The sequence below is a fragment of the Phalacrocorax carbo genome, chromosome 26, assembly GCF_963921805.1.
Source record: "Phalacrocorax carbo chromosome 26, bPhaCar2.1, whole genome shotgun sequence".
Classification (NCBI taxonomy): domain Eukaryota; kingdom Metazoa; phylum Chordata; class Aves; order Suliformes; family Phalacrocoracidae; genus Phalacrocorax; species Phalacrocorax carbo.
Window position 1 is genome coordinate 2319116 of NC_087538.1, and position 19422 is coordinate 2338537.

Sequence of the window (19422 nt, forward strand, 5' to 3'; positions counted from 1 at the left end):
TCCTAGTGTAAGCTTAACTGGGGCTTGGGGCATAATATCATTCAATCGGCTGGAAAAGGAACAAGGTGAGAGTTACCCTTTCTCCTTGTGGAACAACTGCCCTTGAGTCTGCATCCTCAATAAACACTGCTGAGTGTATTTCAGTACATCTGAAATCGAGAGTGTATTTCAGTACATCTGAAATCGAGAGTGTATTTTAGTACATCTGAAATCGAGAGTGTATTTTAGTACATCTGAAATCGAGAGGTTTTAAGGCAACGTTGCAAAGCCCTTCAAAATTCAAGGGACACCTGGAATAATAAATGAGAAATGTTCTTTTTTTCCAGGTCATAGACATTAAATATGTTCATCAATCTTTCTCTGTGAACTTGCATGCATATTTTTATATATTTCAATACTACTGGAAATTTTTCCGTTTTCAACTCTTTTTAATGGCAGTTCACAGTTATTTTGTATAAAACCAAGATGTTTCTGTTGACCCCACCTATTGAATATTTGCGTGATGTAATTATCACAGAATCACAGAATCACAGCTTGGAAGGGACCTCAGGGATCACCTAGTCCAGCCTTTCTAGGAAGAGCGTTACACAAGCCTCTGGTTGACTATTCATGCCATTTAACGTCACTCGTTGAAAGTGTGTGCGTGAGGTCTGAATTCAACCTTCGTACACAGGTGGTGAATAGAAGTTTCCCCAGTGACTGATTCAGAGCAGGGAATTAAGCTCTCACTCTGCACTGCGCTTTGGAGGAGGAGCGGGTTTGTGCCCCTTCTCTGAGTGGAAGGTGCGCTGAGGGATATTTCGCCCTTAGGGAACCTGAAGTTAAGCCAAAGAATGTCGAGCGAGTCCAAAACACTGCTTAAGCCTTTGGAACATCCCGGCTATAGTCACTGAGGCAAATGAGTACTTTAGTTGAGAAACACTTATGCTGGGTAAAATGAGAGGGTGAGAGGCTTTTGCTGCTTCAAATAATCATGGAAATGTAATTTTAAATGTGGTTCTTAAGATGAGCTAAGTCTGCATTTCTTTTCTTAACAGGACCAAAATTTCGAGCCTGTTCCCAGAGTGAAAAAGAGCACAGGAATTCCATGGAGTTTCATGGTGGAGGTGAAAGATCCCAGCACAAAGGGTGCTGTGCTGACAAGCAGTGGGAAATACGCAATGCCAACTCTTGCTGCGTGAGTATGGAATGAATTGGACCGATCAAGAAGTGAACAAGAGAAACCATGCGCAGAAGCGTGAGTGGCAATGCAACCGAACTGGCCAGCGTCTGTAGTTACAGGGGAGGAAGCATTGTCATTGCGGCTTAACCTGAAAATCTGTGATGCTTTCTAATGCTACAGTAGGGTGGTCCTCCTGTTCGTGCCCCTGGAAGTTGGTGAAACTTGTGCTGTGCTAAGAAGCTGTATTTCTGCAAAAGATTTCAGTGGTGTTTGCAGTGGAGTTGTTCTCTTGGAAAGGCTGTTTTGGTTCTGTTTGATGTTGCAAAGGCTCCTTGCAAAATTTAACAGATTGCCACTGGACTGAGATTTCCTCCCTCTGACTTTTATGAAATCCCATGTGTGGAACACACAGAAGTTTTCCCGTGGCTGTAAATTAAGAAAATACTACTGTGTGCTGAGAGGAGTGGCTGTTTTAAAATGCACTTGGTAGCACTTCTGTTGTGCTGCCATGGATCCCCTTTTGTAGAAGGTGTAACATAGACTTCTTCCATTTCTAAAATGTAATTACTCAGCGACTAACTTGATTGGAGACTAACTTGGTGCTGAGCCTGCCATTTACATTTACCGTCTGGTGAAGGAGAGGTGGGATTAATTTCACCTCATTTCTAGCTGTCAAAAAATTATTTTTCTAGTTTGAGCTGGTTTCTTGGTTGATCGAACGAATGCAGAAGGAAAATTCTTCCCCCCTCCCTCTTCTAGGGTTGTGGCTGTAGACAAGTAGTTTAAACCAAAGGCTTACGTTGCAGAAGGCTAATGTGGAGTGAGAGAATTCCATCTGTTCTCTTCCTTTGATAAAATCCAAAGCTTGGAAAAGTTTTCTTTGAGCCATCTTTAAACTTTTCTCTCCCACCAGGCCCTCTCCCCCTCCAGGGAAGCTCCTGTGCGAGGAAAGGAGGAAAAGCCTCCCTTTTTGCCAGAGGAGCCATCGCCCTCTTCTTCCTCCTCATCCTGCTCTGGTGATCCTAGTCCAGATGAGTTGTTGTGTCTCATTTGTGAAGATGCAATGTCCGATGCCGCTGTTAGTGCCTGCTGTGGAAACAGTTCCTGTGACGGATGTAAGTGCAGCTCCCATGGTTGTTACTTCAAAACATCACACCTGATCTTCTGAAAGCAGAAAGAGGAGATCAGGGAATTACTTTGTCACCAGTTCTATTTAAGACTTAAGCAGAGCCTGAACAGGAAAGGACTCTTCTCACTTAAAGGGAAAAAAGGCAGGAAGCTTTTTTCCCTTTTTACTTATGTAGTTAAATCCTCTTGACAGGCGGAAGGAGGAGTTTGAGAAGAGAGCCTAACTGCGCAGGTGATTACAGTATTAGATATCGAACGCGTTTGGTTTGTCCGCAGCCCTTTCCCTCACACAAAATTATAGAGCCATCTCTGGTGCCTTCCTGTGGTCTGCAGCCAACGGGGAGCTGGGCATTTAATCCACACTCCTCTCCACGGGAGAGGTGGTTAAAAACTTCAGAGCTGTGCCGGTTGTAGCTGGGATAGAGTTAATGTCCTTCAGCGTCGCTGGCAGAGTGCTGAGGGCACACTGATGTTTCAGCTGCTGTTAAGTAGCGGCTCCGTGTCGCTAAGTAGCGCCTCTGCTAGTCAGGGGCCTCTCCAGCTTCCCGAGCTCTGCCCGACAGGTATGAGTGGCCGCGCCAGGGACCCCTCTGCCCGCCCAGCTCCATCAGGGGTGATGCCCAGGTGCGAGGGCAGAAGGAGGCCCCGAGCCGTGCGTCAGTCGGCCAGAGTGAGTCGGCCAGCGTCAGTCGGCCAGCATCGCCTGCCCGCACTCAGCTGGCTGGCGTCAGTCAGCGTCAGCGTCTGTTGTCGGGAGTCAGTCAGGACTTAATCCTGTCGGCACCGCTGACCCCCCGTCTGGGGTGTGGGGCTGAGCGCGGTGGTTCAAGTGCCGCCTTAGGCCCGTCAGTCAGGGTGGCTGTGTCAGCCTTGGCTGGCAGCTGTCACCTGCCTTTGGGCACACGGTGCCGTGTCCTGCTCTGCTGAGGGCGGCTCCTCATTCCCTGCCTGCTTCAGCTCGTTTTCCTGCTTCCACGTGCCTGGGCTTTGCTGGTTTAAGGCAGTGAAACGAACTTAATCAGGCTTCCCTTAACTTTGTGTCTTCTGCCTAGTGAGCCGTCGGACAGAGCTTTGGAGGAAGAATGGTGACAAGCCCCTGCTGGTGGGGTGGTGTTTTACTGGTGTGGAGGAGAGGATACTTCAGTTGGTGGGAGCGAGTCCCCAAACCCCGGGGCCTGTCGCGTGGGCTGCCAACGTTTCCGCAGCTCCCCTCGTCGGGCGGCTGTTTGCAAGGGGTGTGTTTGAGCACTGGGGGTTCAGCAGCCGCCGGGCCCTGGCCCTGGGCAGCCTGCTCTGGGGGACCCTGCCTGCGCAGGGGCTGGACCAGCTGCCCCCAGGGATTCCGGAAGGCCTTTCTCTCCCTTGTGACTCCGTGATTCTGGAACTGGTGCTGCGAGGGGCCAGTGCTGTGGGAGCGCTGGGAACGTTGTCTTCCCTGGGCTCTGCCTCTGTCGGGACGGCTGCGTGTGCGCTCTGCCCTGAGACACTCGGCGCCTGCGCCCGCCTGTCCAGGTACGCCAAGCAGTGTGCAACAGAGCACACTTTCAGGAGTGACCTGAGGAGCTTTTGCTAGCTTGGCCGCGTTGGAGAGGGACTGCAGCTCCTGCATGCAGGAATAGTCGTGTTGGAGAATAACCCTAGGAGGCAGCTGGGTAAAGGGGCTCTAGTGTCAAACGCTGATGTGCCTCGGGTTTGGGTTTTTTCATGTAAAGGGAAATGAAATCTGTGGTCTGCATCAGATACGGGATCGGGGCTGTTGGAGGCTGTATTTCTGGGGAAAATGTCACTGAGCCAGTCATTAATAGTAATTCAAAAAGCTCTATAATTGTGATCTTTCCCTGCTGTTCAACAAAGCAGATGCTGTTTTTCTCAACAGAGCATAGTTTTTATTCCATTTCTTCTTCTTTGGCTTCTTCCCACTCTTTGTCCTCTTTCCTTAGACAATGTGACCCGAGCAGTGTCAGGCAATGGTGTCCCTTCTCTGACCACCAAGTAACGCTTCCCTGAGATCACTTTAGCTTCCACATCTGGCTGAGTGAAAGAATGACGCCCGTCAGCCTCAGCCTCCCTCCGTGCGAGAGTGAGCCTCTACGTGCACGAGGGAGTCCAGAGCTGACTGAGAGTGCCTTGGGTGCTGCCCTTTCTAAAAGCGAAGGGGTTTCTTGCAGCTCTCCTTGCAAAGTGAGTGTGTGGTTTCACACGTGCATGAGCTAGCAGGACGGCTTACGGCCACAGAATGGAGATGGGCAAATCCCCTCTCCTTCTCCCCGGTGCAGTGTCCTGCCTCCTTCCTTGTGCCGGCTTTTATGCTTGCTGGCTCTCTCTGCAACCCCGTTTCACTCTCTAAGCTGGTGGAAAACTCTCTGCTCTTGTGGGTGCGTTCCCTGTCTGCCTGGGCAGTTAATGTGGCTCCTAAGGAGCTCTAAAACGTGTGCAGGTCAGGGCAAGGGAAGGCACATGGATACAGGAGCAGAAGGAAGGAGCAGATGGAGAGATGGGGGCAGCAGCAAGGCCTCTCTTTTGGTGGCACTGAAGTGAACCTGGTTTGTGACATCACGTCTGCAGCTGCGACTGACCGTATCTGTAGCTTTTCCTTCAGTAAGCCCGTAACATTGTTGGCCTTTGAATCTGACTTTCATGTACTACATGTCAGTCAACGGTGACATCCCAGAACACTGACTTGGCTGGATGTGATTCTGCTCAAACATGTAATTTCTCAACTTGTTCTTTCTTATTTATTTTCTGGAGCTTTTTAATGCAAAACTCACTCTCTGACTCGTGCCGCCTTGCTTGACTTGACTCCAGTGTCTTGGGCTTTTTCCCCGTGTTGTTTATCCTGTCAGTACCCCTGCGTGCCTTTTTGTTGGTGATCTCGTAGGCATCAGAAAAGCAAAGGATTCTGCTTTTGCTCTGCTGTGAGATCCAAACCTGTCCTGAGTGCCCTTTTGTTAAGGAAAAGAGCCGCAGGAGGTGGACGGGAGATTATTCACGGCAAAGGGATGAAAGTTCTGTCAATCTCAGAAATGTCTCTGGCTGTCAGGAGCCTCTTTTTGCATTTTCTTCTCTATTCACAGTGAAGAATGCGAGACCTCGCGGCTCAGGTAACGAGCAGCCTGCTGCAGTTTCCCGAGGTGACCATTCAGGCTCTTGGGGAAGATGAGCTCACCCGAGGGTCTGTGCTGCGCGGGCGGTTTTCCAGAGGTGAGCCTTTTCCTTGAAATTGGGTCTTGCTGTGAAGTTGTTACTGCCTGGAGGTGACCTGAGGCACGGGGTCACAGCATCAGCTGTGTCAGGTTGGTGCTGCTCAGGTGCGTCAGGTTTTGAGAGAACAGAAAGGATGAACTATGACAAAATGATGAAAAATGTTAACATTAAAACATTAGTAGAGTTAAACTTTGAAAGGACAACAGCCTGCGCCAGTCTTGAGCTATTAAAATAACACGGGCAAGTCAGTGAGCCCTCCTCAACTTCTAATGGAATGAAAGGCAGTTTTCAAAAAAGTCCTGGTGTGGTTTTGGGCTGTATTTATTGGTACCATCATAACATCCCGTGCAGAACTAGTTCTCCCACAGTGTTAGAGAGGCAGCCTCCCCTGCTTTTTCTTTCCTAGCCTGACTAAAAACAGAAGGAAGAGGAAAGCCCTGTTAGGCGCTGCAGCCAGCTTTGCAGATATTTAATGGGACGCAGAGGAGTGTCCCGGGAGAGCTGCTGAGAGCGGCTGAGCAGATGAGGTAGCTGACTTTGTCGGTGATCTGAAGGTAGAGCCGGGGGCCTGCCTGGGTGTCCGGGCTTCTGCTGAGACCATGTAGAATCTCTCTGTGTGACTGTAAGTGCAGTAGTTGAGTTAATACTCCCTTTGTGTTGGAAGTAGTTCAGTGAAACTAAATGTGCTAACTTCTCTCTGTGATCAGCGCGTGTAAAAGTTGAAATTGGCTCCCGCAGTGCCCATTTTGAGGTAATTCCTTGTTGAAGTCCAAATCCCTGCCCAAAGTAGGCGTGTGTCGAGCAAAGTTAGTAAACTAGAAAAGAATTGGCTGAGATTTTGCCATATTTGAAGTATGCTTTAAGAGTTGTATTCTCATATGTATTTAGATGATTTCTAGCAAAACCAAGCTGAATATGGTATAAAGACTAGAGACCAATCTATTGTAATCTTTATCCCAAACAAGCAGAATTCTTCAGTGCAGGAATGCCAAGTCCAAATGCAAAATAATAAGGTGGTTCATTTTACGATGCATTGGTTGAGGATTCAGTGGGTGATTTTCAATAATCGACCCGAATTCGGTAAGCCTCTCTTGCTCTGTGAGCTACTTCTGTTGAAGCAAAGGGGCAGTGATTGTGATTTTCCCGTTGTTTTCAACCCTCTCCTGGGAGTTTGCTTTAGCCAGCCTTTTCTCTTCTTCCAGGGAGAGATGGGCTGGCCTGGCTGGCGTGTGGCCCTCAGCTGGAGGTCGTGAGCGCTGTGACGGGAGAGCGGCTCTCTGCACACCGTTTCAGTGGAGCCCGTGAGCAGCCTCCCACCATCCGCGTGGTGAAGGAGGTTTCCTGGCAGACGGGAACGGGGCTGCTGGTTGGCTTGAGAGAAGCAGAGGGAAGTGTTCTCTGCCTGTACGACCCTGGAACATCGAGCGTGGTTACAGCAGTAGTTCTGCCAGGAAGGGTGGGTGCTTTTTAATGGGGGAAACGTTGTCAGGTGCTGCATAACGCTGTTTCAGGAGCAGCTTTGGAGCGTCCCTTTGCTAGGACGTCCATTTCCTCTATTGTGTCATCATCCTGTCACTGCAGAGTGTCCAGTCGAGAGCACCTTGATGTGAAATTATGGGGTTAACGGTACCGTTATCCTTTGAGTTTGCTGAGAGAGTCAAACAAGTTTTCTGGTTTTACAGTAGAGCACGTAGTTACCTCATTCTCCACTTTGACAAAAAGGCCTTGAAAACTACCTTTTTTTTTTAGCCAGAGTGACAAAGAACTCGTCCTCACCCTGCCTTTCAAGTGTTGGTAACATACATGTCCTGAATGGTTCATTATGTCAGAAATACTGTCTTTAAAACATCTCAGACTTCCATGGCTGTGCTGTAGCTGACTTCGGCACATTCCCAGGAGTCTTGGACTAGCAAGCAGGTGACTTTAGAGCAAAGCACATTTTTCTGTTGACTTAGGATGGGAAAAAACAGGCTTCACTGCGTTACCTGGCAGGTGGTTACAGACTGACTTTCAGCCTGAAGCCCTTGAACCTCTGCTTATTGCATATGGTGCTTGTGCCGGTGGGATACTCTGGTGTAATGTTGCTAATTTTCCCTGCCTTCTCTAACCCATAAACTCAAATGACGTCCTTTCCCCTCGGCTCCTTATCTGAGTGTAGACAAGAGTCACCTTAAGGTAATGGAACATCAAGGTTCCCTCTGTCTTTACCACCTTAGAATCTGCGACAGATAAATACTTCCGTATTACTCAGCTTTCCAGAGCGTGGTTTGGTTTGACTTGCTAGAATCCAGGCGGGGTTTGTTTGTCTGTAGCGCTACAGTGTGACTGCTGGCAGTGAGCGTTTGTGTGGTGGTGATTTCTAACGAGCTGAGCTGGGTTGGTGCTCCGCTGTGTGGGTTTGCCGATCGTCCTGATAAATCTCAGCGTTTGAGATGGAAAGGCAAGCTGTGCGCTGGCATAGACGTGCAGTCATTCAGACTTGTAAAAGCAAATCTGAATTGAAAACATTAACGGTATTAAATTGGTTTATAACGGTTGCATGTTTCAGAGCTCTGGAATGGTATTTTCCCCACTCTTGCTGGTTTGTGTGAGGCAGAAGGGCAGCATGCAGAGTCAGGGAGCTGAGACAGGATTTCTGCGTTCCTTCCCAGAAGGAGCTGGCAGCAGTGTAGGAGAGTGTGCAAAGCCCAGCAACAGCCTAAGCATCTGTGTGTTATCTCAACAGGTTTTTTTCCATGCTAATTTCAAAGCACAGCACTATACCAGCTAGAGTGAAGAACATTAACTCTATCCCAGCTGAAACCATGACAGAAACAATATAAAGTTGTCTCAAATACTGCGGGCACTTCTAGGAGTAGAATTCTTGTGGCCCAGGGGAAAGGTAAATTCTGTAGCAGATTGCCAGGCAGCGCAGTCACAGCAAGTGCTTGACACGGGAGAGGAGAGAACTTTGGGGCTTCGAGGTTTGGTCAATTTTTCCCCACCTCTGGGGAGAAAAACCAATATATTAAAAAAAAGGACTCCTTGTGGTGCTCACTGCTCTGTTCCGTTGTCGTGTAACAGGTTGCTGTTGATGTAAAGCTCCCTGGTGTCACTGTGTGACATTATGCAAGGAGGCTGAAGGGCAGCCCGTGTTCTTTTGTTGTGGAGCCTTAGTGCAGGAGCCCTCACGTGCTGGTGTCTCTGCTGGAGCCGTCAGGGCTGTCCCGGGAGGGGCTGCAGGTGCGGAAAGGTCTGTCTTCATCAGGGCCTTGTACTAAAGCTGCTGGCAGGCGGCTCCGCGTGTTACAGAGCAGCGTGCGCTTCTCCTCAGCCGGAGCTGGCTTTTGGCGAACCAGCTGCTGGGCTTTTTGCCGCTGTTTCGGCACTGAAAACTTTTCTGCTTTCCCTGGTTGCTCTGTTGATTCTAAATGAGGACTGGTGTAGCTTTCCCTAAGCTGGTATCTCCCTTCCGCTCTCTGTAACAATACTCCCTTGCCGTGGCAGCGGTGTGTCTCCCCTGCAACTTGGCCGCTGCCGCGTCTGACTGAGAGCCGAGATTTGCCCTAGTACCTGTTTGGCAAAGAAGGCGTGGGCTGTATCCCAGTGCTGACGGGCTGGGGGCCGTGGGAGAGCGAGAGTGAGTTTGGCCTTTCTTACTCCAGTCCCTTAAATACGGTCAAGTTTCTTGCATTTAACGCATTTTCTGTGTTGTCTTTGAGTTAATGGTTTCTAAGTAGAAAATGGAACTTGGTAAGCTGTGATAATAGACTGCACCATTGCAGTTGGAGTGAGCTCAGCGAAATCCCTGCAGGAAACCCCGTAAACGGAAGGCAGTAACGGATTTTTGTACAGGACATTTTTGGGGGTTGGTTGGTTTGTTTGTTTTGTCTGGATATAATTGGGATCAATGCTGTGTTTTTAAGTCTGAGAAACCTGTATTTACTTTCTTGCTTCTGATGGGCTGATTCTGGCTTCACTTTTGAGTGATTTCTATCAAAGCTCGTCAAAGAGCTTAAATACTAACTTGTAGTTTTCCTGTAGGTAACTGCTGTAGAGCCCATAACTAACCCCGGAGGAGCCAGCGCGAGGCCTTGGCACCTGCACCGGGCTCTGCAAGGGTTTTGTGGCGTGGCAGCGGTGGCGACAGATGTTGGTCATCTGCTTGTGGTGGACCTTGGTTTGGATGATCTCTCTTGCAGTCAGAGGGAGAATGAACCATCGGGTGAGCTTGCGGTTTCTAAACTTGAACGGAAAAGTAAGAAAACTTGTGTCTTTTAAATCAACAACACGCATCCCACTTTGAAGCTACTGCTGTGCAGACGTTTATGACTGCTGATGACAGGTGGCGGTTTGACATCGTCTGGCCCTGAAAGGATTAAAAATGGGAGTGGCTTCATACTCCTCCTAAGGTTACAAATACCCCCTCCCACCAGGGTCCCTCTGTCACGGTGATTCTCACCAGTGAGGGGTAGGAATCTGACCATCTGAGTCGGTGCAGCTGCCTGACAGGAAGGTGTGTCGGACGTGCCCTGTTTCCTGGGAATGTTCTTCTGCTTCTGTTCATTGACTTGGGGCAAAGTTGAGGCTTGTTTTTTAAAGTAAATATGCCTTACCAAAATCCCTGCATTTCACCAAACGGAACCTGTACTTGGTGTACTCGGATTGCATACGCTGTTTTTGCTCTTACAAGAGTGGCCTCGGGAGCTGGTGTCACTTCAAGTAGCTTCACCATGAGGCCCAAACTCCTGATGTGCAGAGCCCAGGAAGAATTTGTCTATGGAGGTTTCGCTTTCACCTGGTTTTGAAATAGGAGCGAGGATACCTGTCCAGTCAGAGAGTTCCTATGTGCTCTGAGTGCGTACAAAATGGGAAGAGCAGACAAAGTATTGCATCAATGGGTATTTTGCCGGGGACGGTAGCATTAGTTTATACATGTTGTCACGTCAGTGTTTCAAATGCAACCTGAATGGCATAACGCATTCCTTTATTGTGTGGTTTTGTGCGTGTAGCTCTAGTAGTTGTCACCAGAATTGCTGCTGGAGTTCCACTAAGAAGAGAAATGGTGACCGGGGAAGGGAGACATCTCTGCCTTCAGTTACAGTGTCCTTCAGGAACAGCAATATCGACCCTGTGCTACATCAGCAGAAGCAACCAGCTCGCCGTGGGTTTTTCCGACGGCTCCCTGTCACTGTGGAATATGAAAACTCTGCAGTGGGAGTAAGTCGGCCTTTGCACTTGGTCACGCCTGGAGGTGCAGGGCTCTCAAGGCTCTGCTTGAGGAGGAAGTCTGTTAATTTAAAGAGCCCTTTTTCAGGGAGGGAAATGTGGAGTGTAATCTTGGCCTGTTTAGGAATCCCCTTCTGAAGTAACCATTGAGCCATACCTGGATTCAGTGGGCCGCCTTCTCCCCAGCGGGCTGGGATTGTTCTCCTTATTGTGCCCGTGGGCTGAGGAACTGCGGAAAGCTCCCTTCTCTGGGTTCTGTCAAGCAGTTAGGGTGTGAGAGAGCTGCTTTCCATAAGGCAGTTTGTTCCACCAGCAGTATTCAGTGACAGCAGGAGTTGTGTGTGTTTCAATGAAAGAGATTGTAGACATTATTTCTCAGAAGCAGCTCCTGCAATGAGGGCACCCATTGAAAGGCTGAAGTATGTTAATGATGGGATTGTGGTGATCATATTCTTCAAAGCGTCCCGGTTGAAAGGAGTGAGACATGAAGGATCAAGAGCTGATCTGTGGCTGAAAAGACATTCTCTCCCACATTTCAGCCTCGACCAAAAGAGGGGACTGACCCATGCCAAGGCAGCGATGCATGGGAATGAAAGTCTGCTTGGAACACTTGGAGGGGGAATAAGGGTCATGTCAAGGGATAAGCAACAGAGAAATGAGGGAGATGATTTCAGCTCTGCCAAAGAGCAATCCCCCCTGGAATATCTGACCCAGTTCAGATCGGGATTCACTTAAGCAAATCTGCAGTGACTCACCGGGAACTATTGGCGGCATGAATAGAGAGTGGAGGGATAGTGAGGTGGCCAGAATAGATTGTGAAGGTGCAAAGAAGGTTGAGAAGTCTGGAGGAGAAAGGCTTTAGATAGTCCAAGTAAAGAAACAAGACACTACTGGTGTTTGGCGCTGTTTTCAGCTTGTGCAGAAGAGAGGCTGCATTTTCAGTTCAATATTGAAGCAGGCGACAAGAGTAGGAAGAATCTTTTGCCTGGCAGCTGAAGGAATCTTTCATGTTCCTGCTCCGCAGGCAGAGGAGGAGATAAAGCCAGGTTATTGCCCGTGCTGGACAGTAATTTCCTCACCTCGTGGCTGTTGCATCAAAAGCAGTCGCTCCCGTGACTCCCTTGTTTGAGACGGGAGTGTGACCTTCTGTGCCTTGAGGAGAAGCACGTCAGGGGCTCTTTGCTCAGAAGATGCTTCTCCCCTTCTACAAACAGGCAGGGCCACCAGGCTCACCTGCTTTCTGTTTTTGTTAACCCTGCAGGCACCACTGTCAGCTTGAAGGAGGAAGGATTCCTGTCTGCGCCGTTACTTTTCAAGAGCCTGAGCACGATCCTCGCAACTGCTGCTACTTGTGGGCTGTTCAGTCGACGCAAGAAAGGTGAATAAAAGCTTACTATCGGCCACTGATTTTTTTTTTTTTTTGAGTATTTGTTCACCTAGAGTTGACCCACGTGTATTTGTTTTGTTGAATTAGCCGTGCAGGAGATTCTCTCCGGTATGGAAGGGGCTGACGGTGCGATTTGTACAGGATGTAACAGGGATGGAGAGGGACCTACTAGTTCCTCCCTGCTGAAAGGCAGCAAAGCGACAGTGGCTCGATTTCTGTGCTGGCATTCTTCAATGGCTTCCTTTGTTTCCTGATGACTGCTTCATGATTTGCCTGATATTCACACCGTGGTATGAAAATACCATGGAGCGCAGTGGAGGCTGCAGCTCCAGAGCACTAACGGTGCGGATCCACCAGCCTGCTGCCCCTAAAGGAGGAGGTGACAGCATGGCCGGTTCCCTGGTGCCAGCCTGAGCCTTGGTGAGCCAGCTCAGCTCGGCTGGCAGGGAAGGTGCTCAGCAGCCAAGTCGGTGGTTTCCTGCTGGGCTAATGACTGAAAGGAGGGTGTGGAAGGTGCCGTGTGTGCAGGGGAGGGACTGGAGCTTTGGTGGGAAGGGAAGGGGAGAAAGATCTGCCCCTCTCGGCATCAGCAAGCTATTTACTCAGCTCGGCTGCTCATGGAGTGGCAATCTTTTTCAGTTTGACTGTAAAGCAGTTTTGATTGCGAGCTCTTCAATGCCAAGAACTGTTCCCAACCATTTTTACTCCATAGAACATCTTGAAGCTTCCAGATTGTATGGGTAGCCTTTGCCCCAGAAGCTGTTAGTGTCCAAATTTCCTCCTTTGTGGTTTAGCGGCTAAATGTGACCAATTCTTGGGTTTTGGGAAGGGCTGTTTTTCTTTTCAGTGAGACAGTGCTATTCAGGAAACCTCAGCCTAGACCTAAGGAAAGGGTAACGAGGACTATAAAGCAGCTTTGTAACCAAATGTCATCATTTGTACCTTTTCCAGTGAAGGCGATGCCGTGAGTTTACATCTGTTGCAGTTAGCGTTCGCAGACAGGAGGCGCTCGGCTTCAGGACAAGCCATGTACGAGGTAAGACGTGCACGTCCGTGAAAGGATGGAAAGAGTCCTTTTCCCTAAGGGAGTATCAGTGAAGTTGGCAGGGGGAATATTGACCATGACAATTCAGAGATGACTTAAAAAGAAAGAATCTTTTGCTGAGTCTTCCCGGGCACGGCCTTTGTCCATACTTTTTGAAAAGAAGTCGTACAATTTCATACCGCCGTGTCGTGTGTTCCAGCCAGGGCCGTCTGCAAAGAGCCCGTATAAATTCAGTTCCTGAAGAGGCAGCAGCTTTTACAAAGAAAATGATTCTTCATTTAAACACCAAGTGAATGGCCTGTAGGAAGAGAAGACAGGGCTTTGAGTAGCTCTGTTTAACCAAACTGCAGAGTTGAATAAGGTTCTGTCTGTCTCCCTTCCTTAAAACACGGGCGTACAGCTTTATTCTGTTCCGGTCTTCAGGTTTAAATTCTTGTTTTCCCTTTGAGCTCTGTCAGCAGGACTTCACAGGACGCTCACCTGCAGGGTCTCTTCGGTGCTGGTCCTGAAACTTCGTAGCTCTAAAGAGAACTCTTTCTACTTTTTGGCTGCGTTACCTACGAACTCTGCTCTTGAAGCCAGCAAAATACGCAAATACAGTAAAGAGTGGTCTGATTTGGTCAAAAAAGTATATGTAAATTTTGAGAAGTGGCTCCAAAGAGGTTGTGTTTAAAATAGAGGTGAACTAGCCTTACCTCTCTGTTATCTAACAGATAGAAGACGCGTTTTTAGAACGTATAGTTTTATTCAGTGTTACGCCTGAAACCCTTGCAAAATCTTTTGGATGGGAAAGTAATCTTAATTCAGAGCATGTCTTTCCTGTTGAGGTGCGGTAGGAGAGGATCTGTGCTCTACAGCCTTGATATTTATTAGTAGTATTTCCTAGAATGGTTAAGAGAAAGCTTGCCTGTTCTCAGAGTAGGTGAGTTAAATGTAACATATCAGGTCATACGAGAATGGATTGTCTCATGCCAGTTCCTTCTAGAGCTGTGAAACTTTAGGAAACTTGGGTAGAATGAGGTACAAGCAATTTTTTTATTTTCTGGTAGGTTTTTGGAGATTTTTAGCTGCTTAGCTTTTGGTTTTGTTTGGTTGGTTTTTAATTGTAGAGCTGCTCTTTGTCCACAATCCACACACCCATGTGTTGTAGGGTAGAGCATTTGACCAAGTGCTGTATTTGGAAAGACAGTATTTCAGTCAATGCTTGCTTAGCAATTGGTGGTCTCAGAGGTTCCACACAATCCTGCTGGAGTTTCTGTAGGTCTCAAAGTAGTTGGCTGACTCTGTAGGAATTCGTGCCCCTAAACGCCTTGCCCATGTGCATGCCATGTCCGCCGGGTTGTTTTGCTCTTGGCTGCACTTGGTGAAGGCAGGGAGGCATATTTCACCCTTTAGTCCCTGAGGAGGTGAGAGGAGGAGCTGGCAGGAGCTGACGTGGTTTGAGAGAAGAGTGTGACTCAGTAAGACGTTCTCATGGCTACTCCCGAGGGATGGGCTTTCACTCTAGCGGTGTGTGCCTATAGATAATGCCTCGCAAGAGAGCTTTGGCTGCTGGAAGGCCGTGACTCCTCTAACTTCATCAGTTCTGTGATCAAGTCATGGAGCAAAGCGCTTTGCATGCCTATGTATGGCATTATTTCAGATCTCTCTTTCTAGATAAATACGTAGGTTTGTGAAGAAACCGGGATGGTGCAAGGAATTCTGCAAAACACATTTAGAACCAGTAATGCGAGGGAAATGCTCAGTTCTGAAAATGTGCAAAGCTTTTACGGCCAAACTTACCCGTTACGGTTTGACACTCAGTTCTCTTGCTTGTCAGCTGTAGTTTCTCCTTGCCATCAGATTAAGCGCCTGGGAGAGATACAGTACAATATGCAGGTTCTATTAGACATAGACATTCTTTCCTACTGAGGTATAATGTCTGCTTTTCTCTCAGAATGACCTTTCTCTCGCCTGTGATTTTTTCCGCAGGGTTTGGCATCCTGTGTTGAAAAGTACAGTTTGGATCTGACGGGTGGAGCCTTTCCCTTGAGAGGGCAGGGCAGCAAGGCCAAACTACTCAGCTGTCAGGCTGTAGAAATCTTTCCCAACTGCATTGACAGAGAAGACAGCGTTGATGAAGGTTTGTTCCTGATGCCCGTGTTTGGTTGTTCTAAACTAAATGGCTTTGGCATCCAAGCAGTGAATGCTGTTCCATACCCACAGCCTGAAAGTCTTCAGTATCTGTATAGACTAACTTCTTGGGCTTATTTCAAAGGAAAAACTGGGTGCTTAGGTTCTGTGGGACTTGTTAAAATAAACCCTATTTTTCCCTTCAATGCTTGCTGACATGCTGTAGCGATGTATGGTGGGGTCACCTCTATAACGCCTGTCAGTCATTTTATTCCTCCAGCTCTCATCTTTGAACAGTAAGATCATCCCCTCCATTGCTTAGGAATGTTCCCTCAACTTTCTTTTTTCCCCTCTTCCAACCTATGCCTGCACCTGCATCCAGCTGGCGGCCGGTCACGAGTGCTGTTCCCCAGGGCTCGGTCCTGGGGCCAGATCTGTTTGATACCTTCCCCAAGCACCTGGATGAACCGGCAGTGTGCCCGCGTGGCCAGGAAGGCTACCAGCATCCTGGCTTGTATGAGAGATAGTGTGGCCAGCAGGAGTAGGGCAGTGATCGTCCCCCCCTACTGGGCGGTGGGGAGGCTGCACCTCGAATCCTGTGTTCAGTTTTGGGCCCCTCACTACGAGAAAGACACTGAGGTGCTGAGTGTGTCCAAAGAAGGGCAGCGAAGCTGGTGAAGGGTCTAGAGCACAAGGTTTAGTTGGGATCTTAGGGAAAATTTCTTCACAGAAAGGGTTGCGAAGCATTGGAACAGGCTGCCCAGGGAAGTGGTGGCGTCACCATCCCTGGAGGGAGTTAAAAGACGTGCAGACGTGGCGCTGTGGGACAGGGTTTAGTGGTGGGCTTGGCAGTATGAGGTTTACAGTTGGGCTCGATGATCTTAAGGGCCTTTTCCAACCTAAATGATTCTACGAGTCTATGATCTGCCTGTGCACTTTGCCCTCTCTGTGTCTAATAGGTTCCTACACCTACGAGCTCTTAAAGCAATAGCTTCTGGCTTCCCTTGTCCGGATCGACAGTTAAAACTCCTCTGGTGTCTTTCATTACCTTGCAATAATGAGATGTGCATCTCTGGGTTTGCACATCCAGTGATGCTCTGAGCACATCTCTGAGCCGGCTGCAGTGATAACTTTCACAGCCCTACACCGTCAAGAGTCGTCTGGGCAGGGTGCTGGGCCATCTTGTCTAGACTGGGCTCTTCCCAGAAAGGTTGGGCTAGATGATCGCTGAGGTCCTTTCCAACCTGGGATTCTGTGATCTTAGTAAACCTTATCTCCACCTTCGGCAGAACTCCCTGGCCCTGCTCTTTCACCCAGCTACAATCAAACCTGTGTCGTGGCAACACGTGAGAATTCTTCGGTCCCTCATTGTTGGTCTTGCAAATCTATTAGCCTTAATTAGATACTTGATATCAGACAAATTACTTGCTGCTAGACATCCGAACAAAACAGAACCTTCCGTCAACTCCTTCGCAGCTGCCTTTGCCATCCCTTCGGGCCTTGTTAAGCTTATTCGAGGTTTTTGGCTTCTAGACCACAAGGACTATGAAGTAAGCATGTGACAGTTTAGTTGGGCACACATTGCAATACAATGCTATGATCTATCAAATGATGTAAAAACCCTGGTGCTTAGCTGATACCAGGTGATAAAACATGGGAAGCTTCTTTTTTGTAATGCTGCTTCAGCAGCACCTTCAGCAATACGTGATGGTCTGCAGTTTGGTTTTAATTACGTTGAGAGGAAATGGATTAAGACAATGAAGAAGTCAGCGTTAATGCTTGACGTGTGACTTGCCAAAGCCGTCTGTTCAGGTTGTTCTCAGCAGAGCAGTCGAGCACTTTCTCAAAAGCGGTGGTTTGGGCACTTTAACTATTCAAACTGCCATCCTGGCAGCAAGACTTGAGACAGAAGACCGCAAAAGTGACTTTTCAATCTAATTCATGTTCCCTCTGATGCTGAAGGTTGTTCTTTGCCCGTCACAATGTTAATATAACCTGTTTGCCTGGGAGAATGACTTGTCTTTATGAGAGGTGATGTTTGCCTACGGAGATTTGGTTATCCTGGCCAGGTGTGAATCCCTCCTGTCAAAGGACTCCCTTTGTTCTGTAGGGCTCACGGAATATTTTTTTCTGCAGACACTTCAGCATTTATATTTACCTGTCCGGTACCAAGCCCTTCATTAGTCACCATCTAAGTTTATTCAACAGAGATTCACCCTCACTGAAGACACTTTTGAATCGTTTTGTTGTGCGCGTGTGTGTCTCTATATCTTAAGAAACCTGATCTCTACCTTCTGCAGAGCTCCCTGGCCCTGCTGCTTGAACCAACTGCAACCAAACCTGTGTCGTGGCAAGACGTGCGAATTCTTCAGTCCCTCATGTGCCAAGGAGAGCATAGGCGAGCCCTCAGATACACGCAGGTGATGAAGCTCTCGGCCTCCAGCTGTAGCGAAGTGCGGCTTTTCCTCACTGTGCTGTTGTCCAATAGGTAAAGAAATATCTGCCACCATTTTGGCACTCAAATACTGTGAGAGGTGGAGAACAAACACTAGAAATCACAATCCCCTACACTTCCTTTGAACTTTGAGCACAATATCTGGGGGGCATCTTTTTGGTGATACCATTAATACGCCTTTACGTCTCACAAAATTAACTACAGGTGCATGGTGGAGGCTTGGGCTCTGCTGCAGGAGCACACCACTCAGTTAAAGGAGGAAGAGCTATTAAAAGACATGTATGACATCTGTCGGGAGATGGGACTAGTGGAAGACTTCCTGAGGCTGCCTTTCATAGACTCTGAACAAGTAAGTGTGGGCAAGAGGAAAATCTGAACCCCGTCTTTGCCAAGAGAAGAGGCAGGGTCATCATATATGTTTTCAAATGTGTTATTTCTCATAGAAGTGTTTGGAGAAATTTTTACGGACTCATGAGATTCTTTTAGTCCGGCACCTGCAGCGTGCCAACTGTACGGCAGCCCCACAGCTGAACCAGGCGATGAACGTTCATCTCATGGTAAGCGTAAAAGTTCTGCCAAGTGTGCAAGGTTCTCTTAGGGGTTACTAACTAGATTTAACAGTGCTCAATAAGAATCCTGCTTTCTTTATCACACCCTTCTTTGAAATACTTGCAATAAGCATCTGCACCTTTCGTTACAGCTGAACCTAAAAGTTGAACAAAAAATTTCACTTCTCCAAAGCGACCCTGTGAAGTTGGAAATTCTGTGTTCCAGGCTGTTGTTGACTCCACGTCAAATAGTTTGTTTGTGTCTGAGGATTAAATAAGTGTCGTGGTTTAGCCGGCAGCTCAGCCCCACACAGTCGCTCGCTCACTGCCCCACTGTTAGATGGGGGAGAGAATCAGAAGGGTAACGCTCGTGGGGTGGGATAAGAACAGTTTAATAATTAAAATTAAAAGAAACAACAGTAGAAATGCAATGTAAAGGAGAACAACGAGAGGCGCAAAGCCCCGCGGGAGGGGGGAAGGGAGGGGAGAGGGGGAACGAACCGCCGAAACAAACCACACGCGCCGCAGCCGCCCACCGACCCGACGCCGCGCCGCCTCTGCGCTGCCACTGCCCGCCCTCAATATACTGGTCATGGTGTCACATGGTATGGAATGAACCTGCCATTGGCCAGTCAGGGTCAGCCGCCCCACCATGGCCCCGCCCCTCCCAGCCCCGCCCCCCCGCCACGCGGCAGAGCGCGGGAAGCCGGAAAGGCAGCCGCCCCCCACGGTGAGGAGAATTAACCCCTTCTCATCCAAAACCAGCACAATAAGTATCTTTCCTGTCAGCCACTCTTACCATTCAGATATTCAGGCACGTACGTTATGTAGGAACGTTCGGATGATTGGAAGTTGTTTGGGTCACTGTGGAAGGAAGAGTGTGTTGTATGTCATCTTCTGTATCTCACACGCAGCTCTGGGTGCCAACCCACAGGCAACATTTGCATCATGGGTTGTTCTTTTTATTATTTCCTCAAGCTATAGCGTGAGGTCTGCAATTCCACAGCTTTCGTTTTACCACTTTTTGGACAGAAAGTCTTACCTAACTTCTGAGTCTCAAAATAGGCAGGTCAAATTCTGTGTTATGGGAACTTCTGTTGTGGTTCTGTGATCCATCTGCTGCTTTCCAGAACCATAGTTTCCCAGGGAAGCAAACTTGTGGGGTGGTTCTGG

General features: G+C 48.4%; 1 protein-coding gene across 1 annotated transcript in view; it reads left to right on the top strand.

Annotated features, from left to right (window-relative positions):
• Positions 1 to 19422, top strand: part of LOC135317480 (protein ELYS-like) — a 56435-nt gene that overhangs the window by 30947 nt on the left and 6066 nt on the right. The window contains exons 26-27 of the mRNA XM_064473773.1: positions 16536 to 16592; positions 17547 to 17734. Coding sequence (XP_064329843.1) covers positions 16536 to 16592; positions 17547 to 17734 — 245 coding nt within the window. The remainder of the gene's footprint in view (positions 1 to 16535; positions 16593 to 17546; positions 17735 to 19422) is intronic.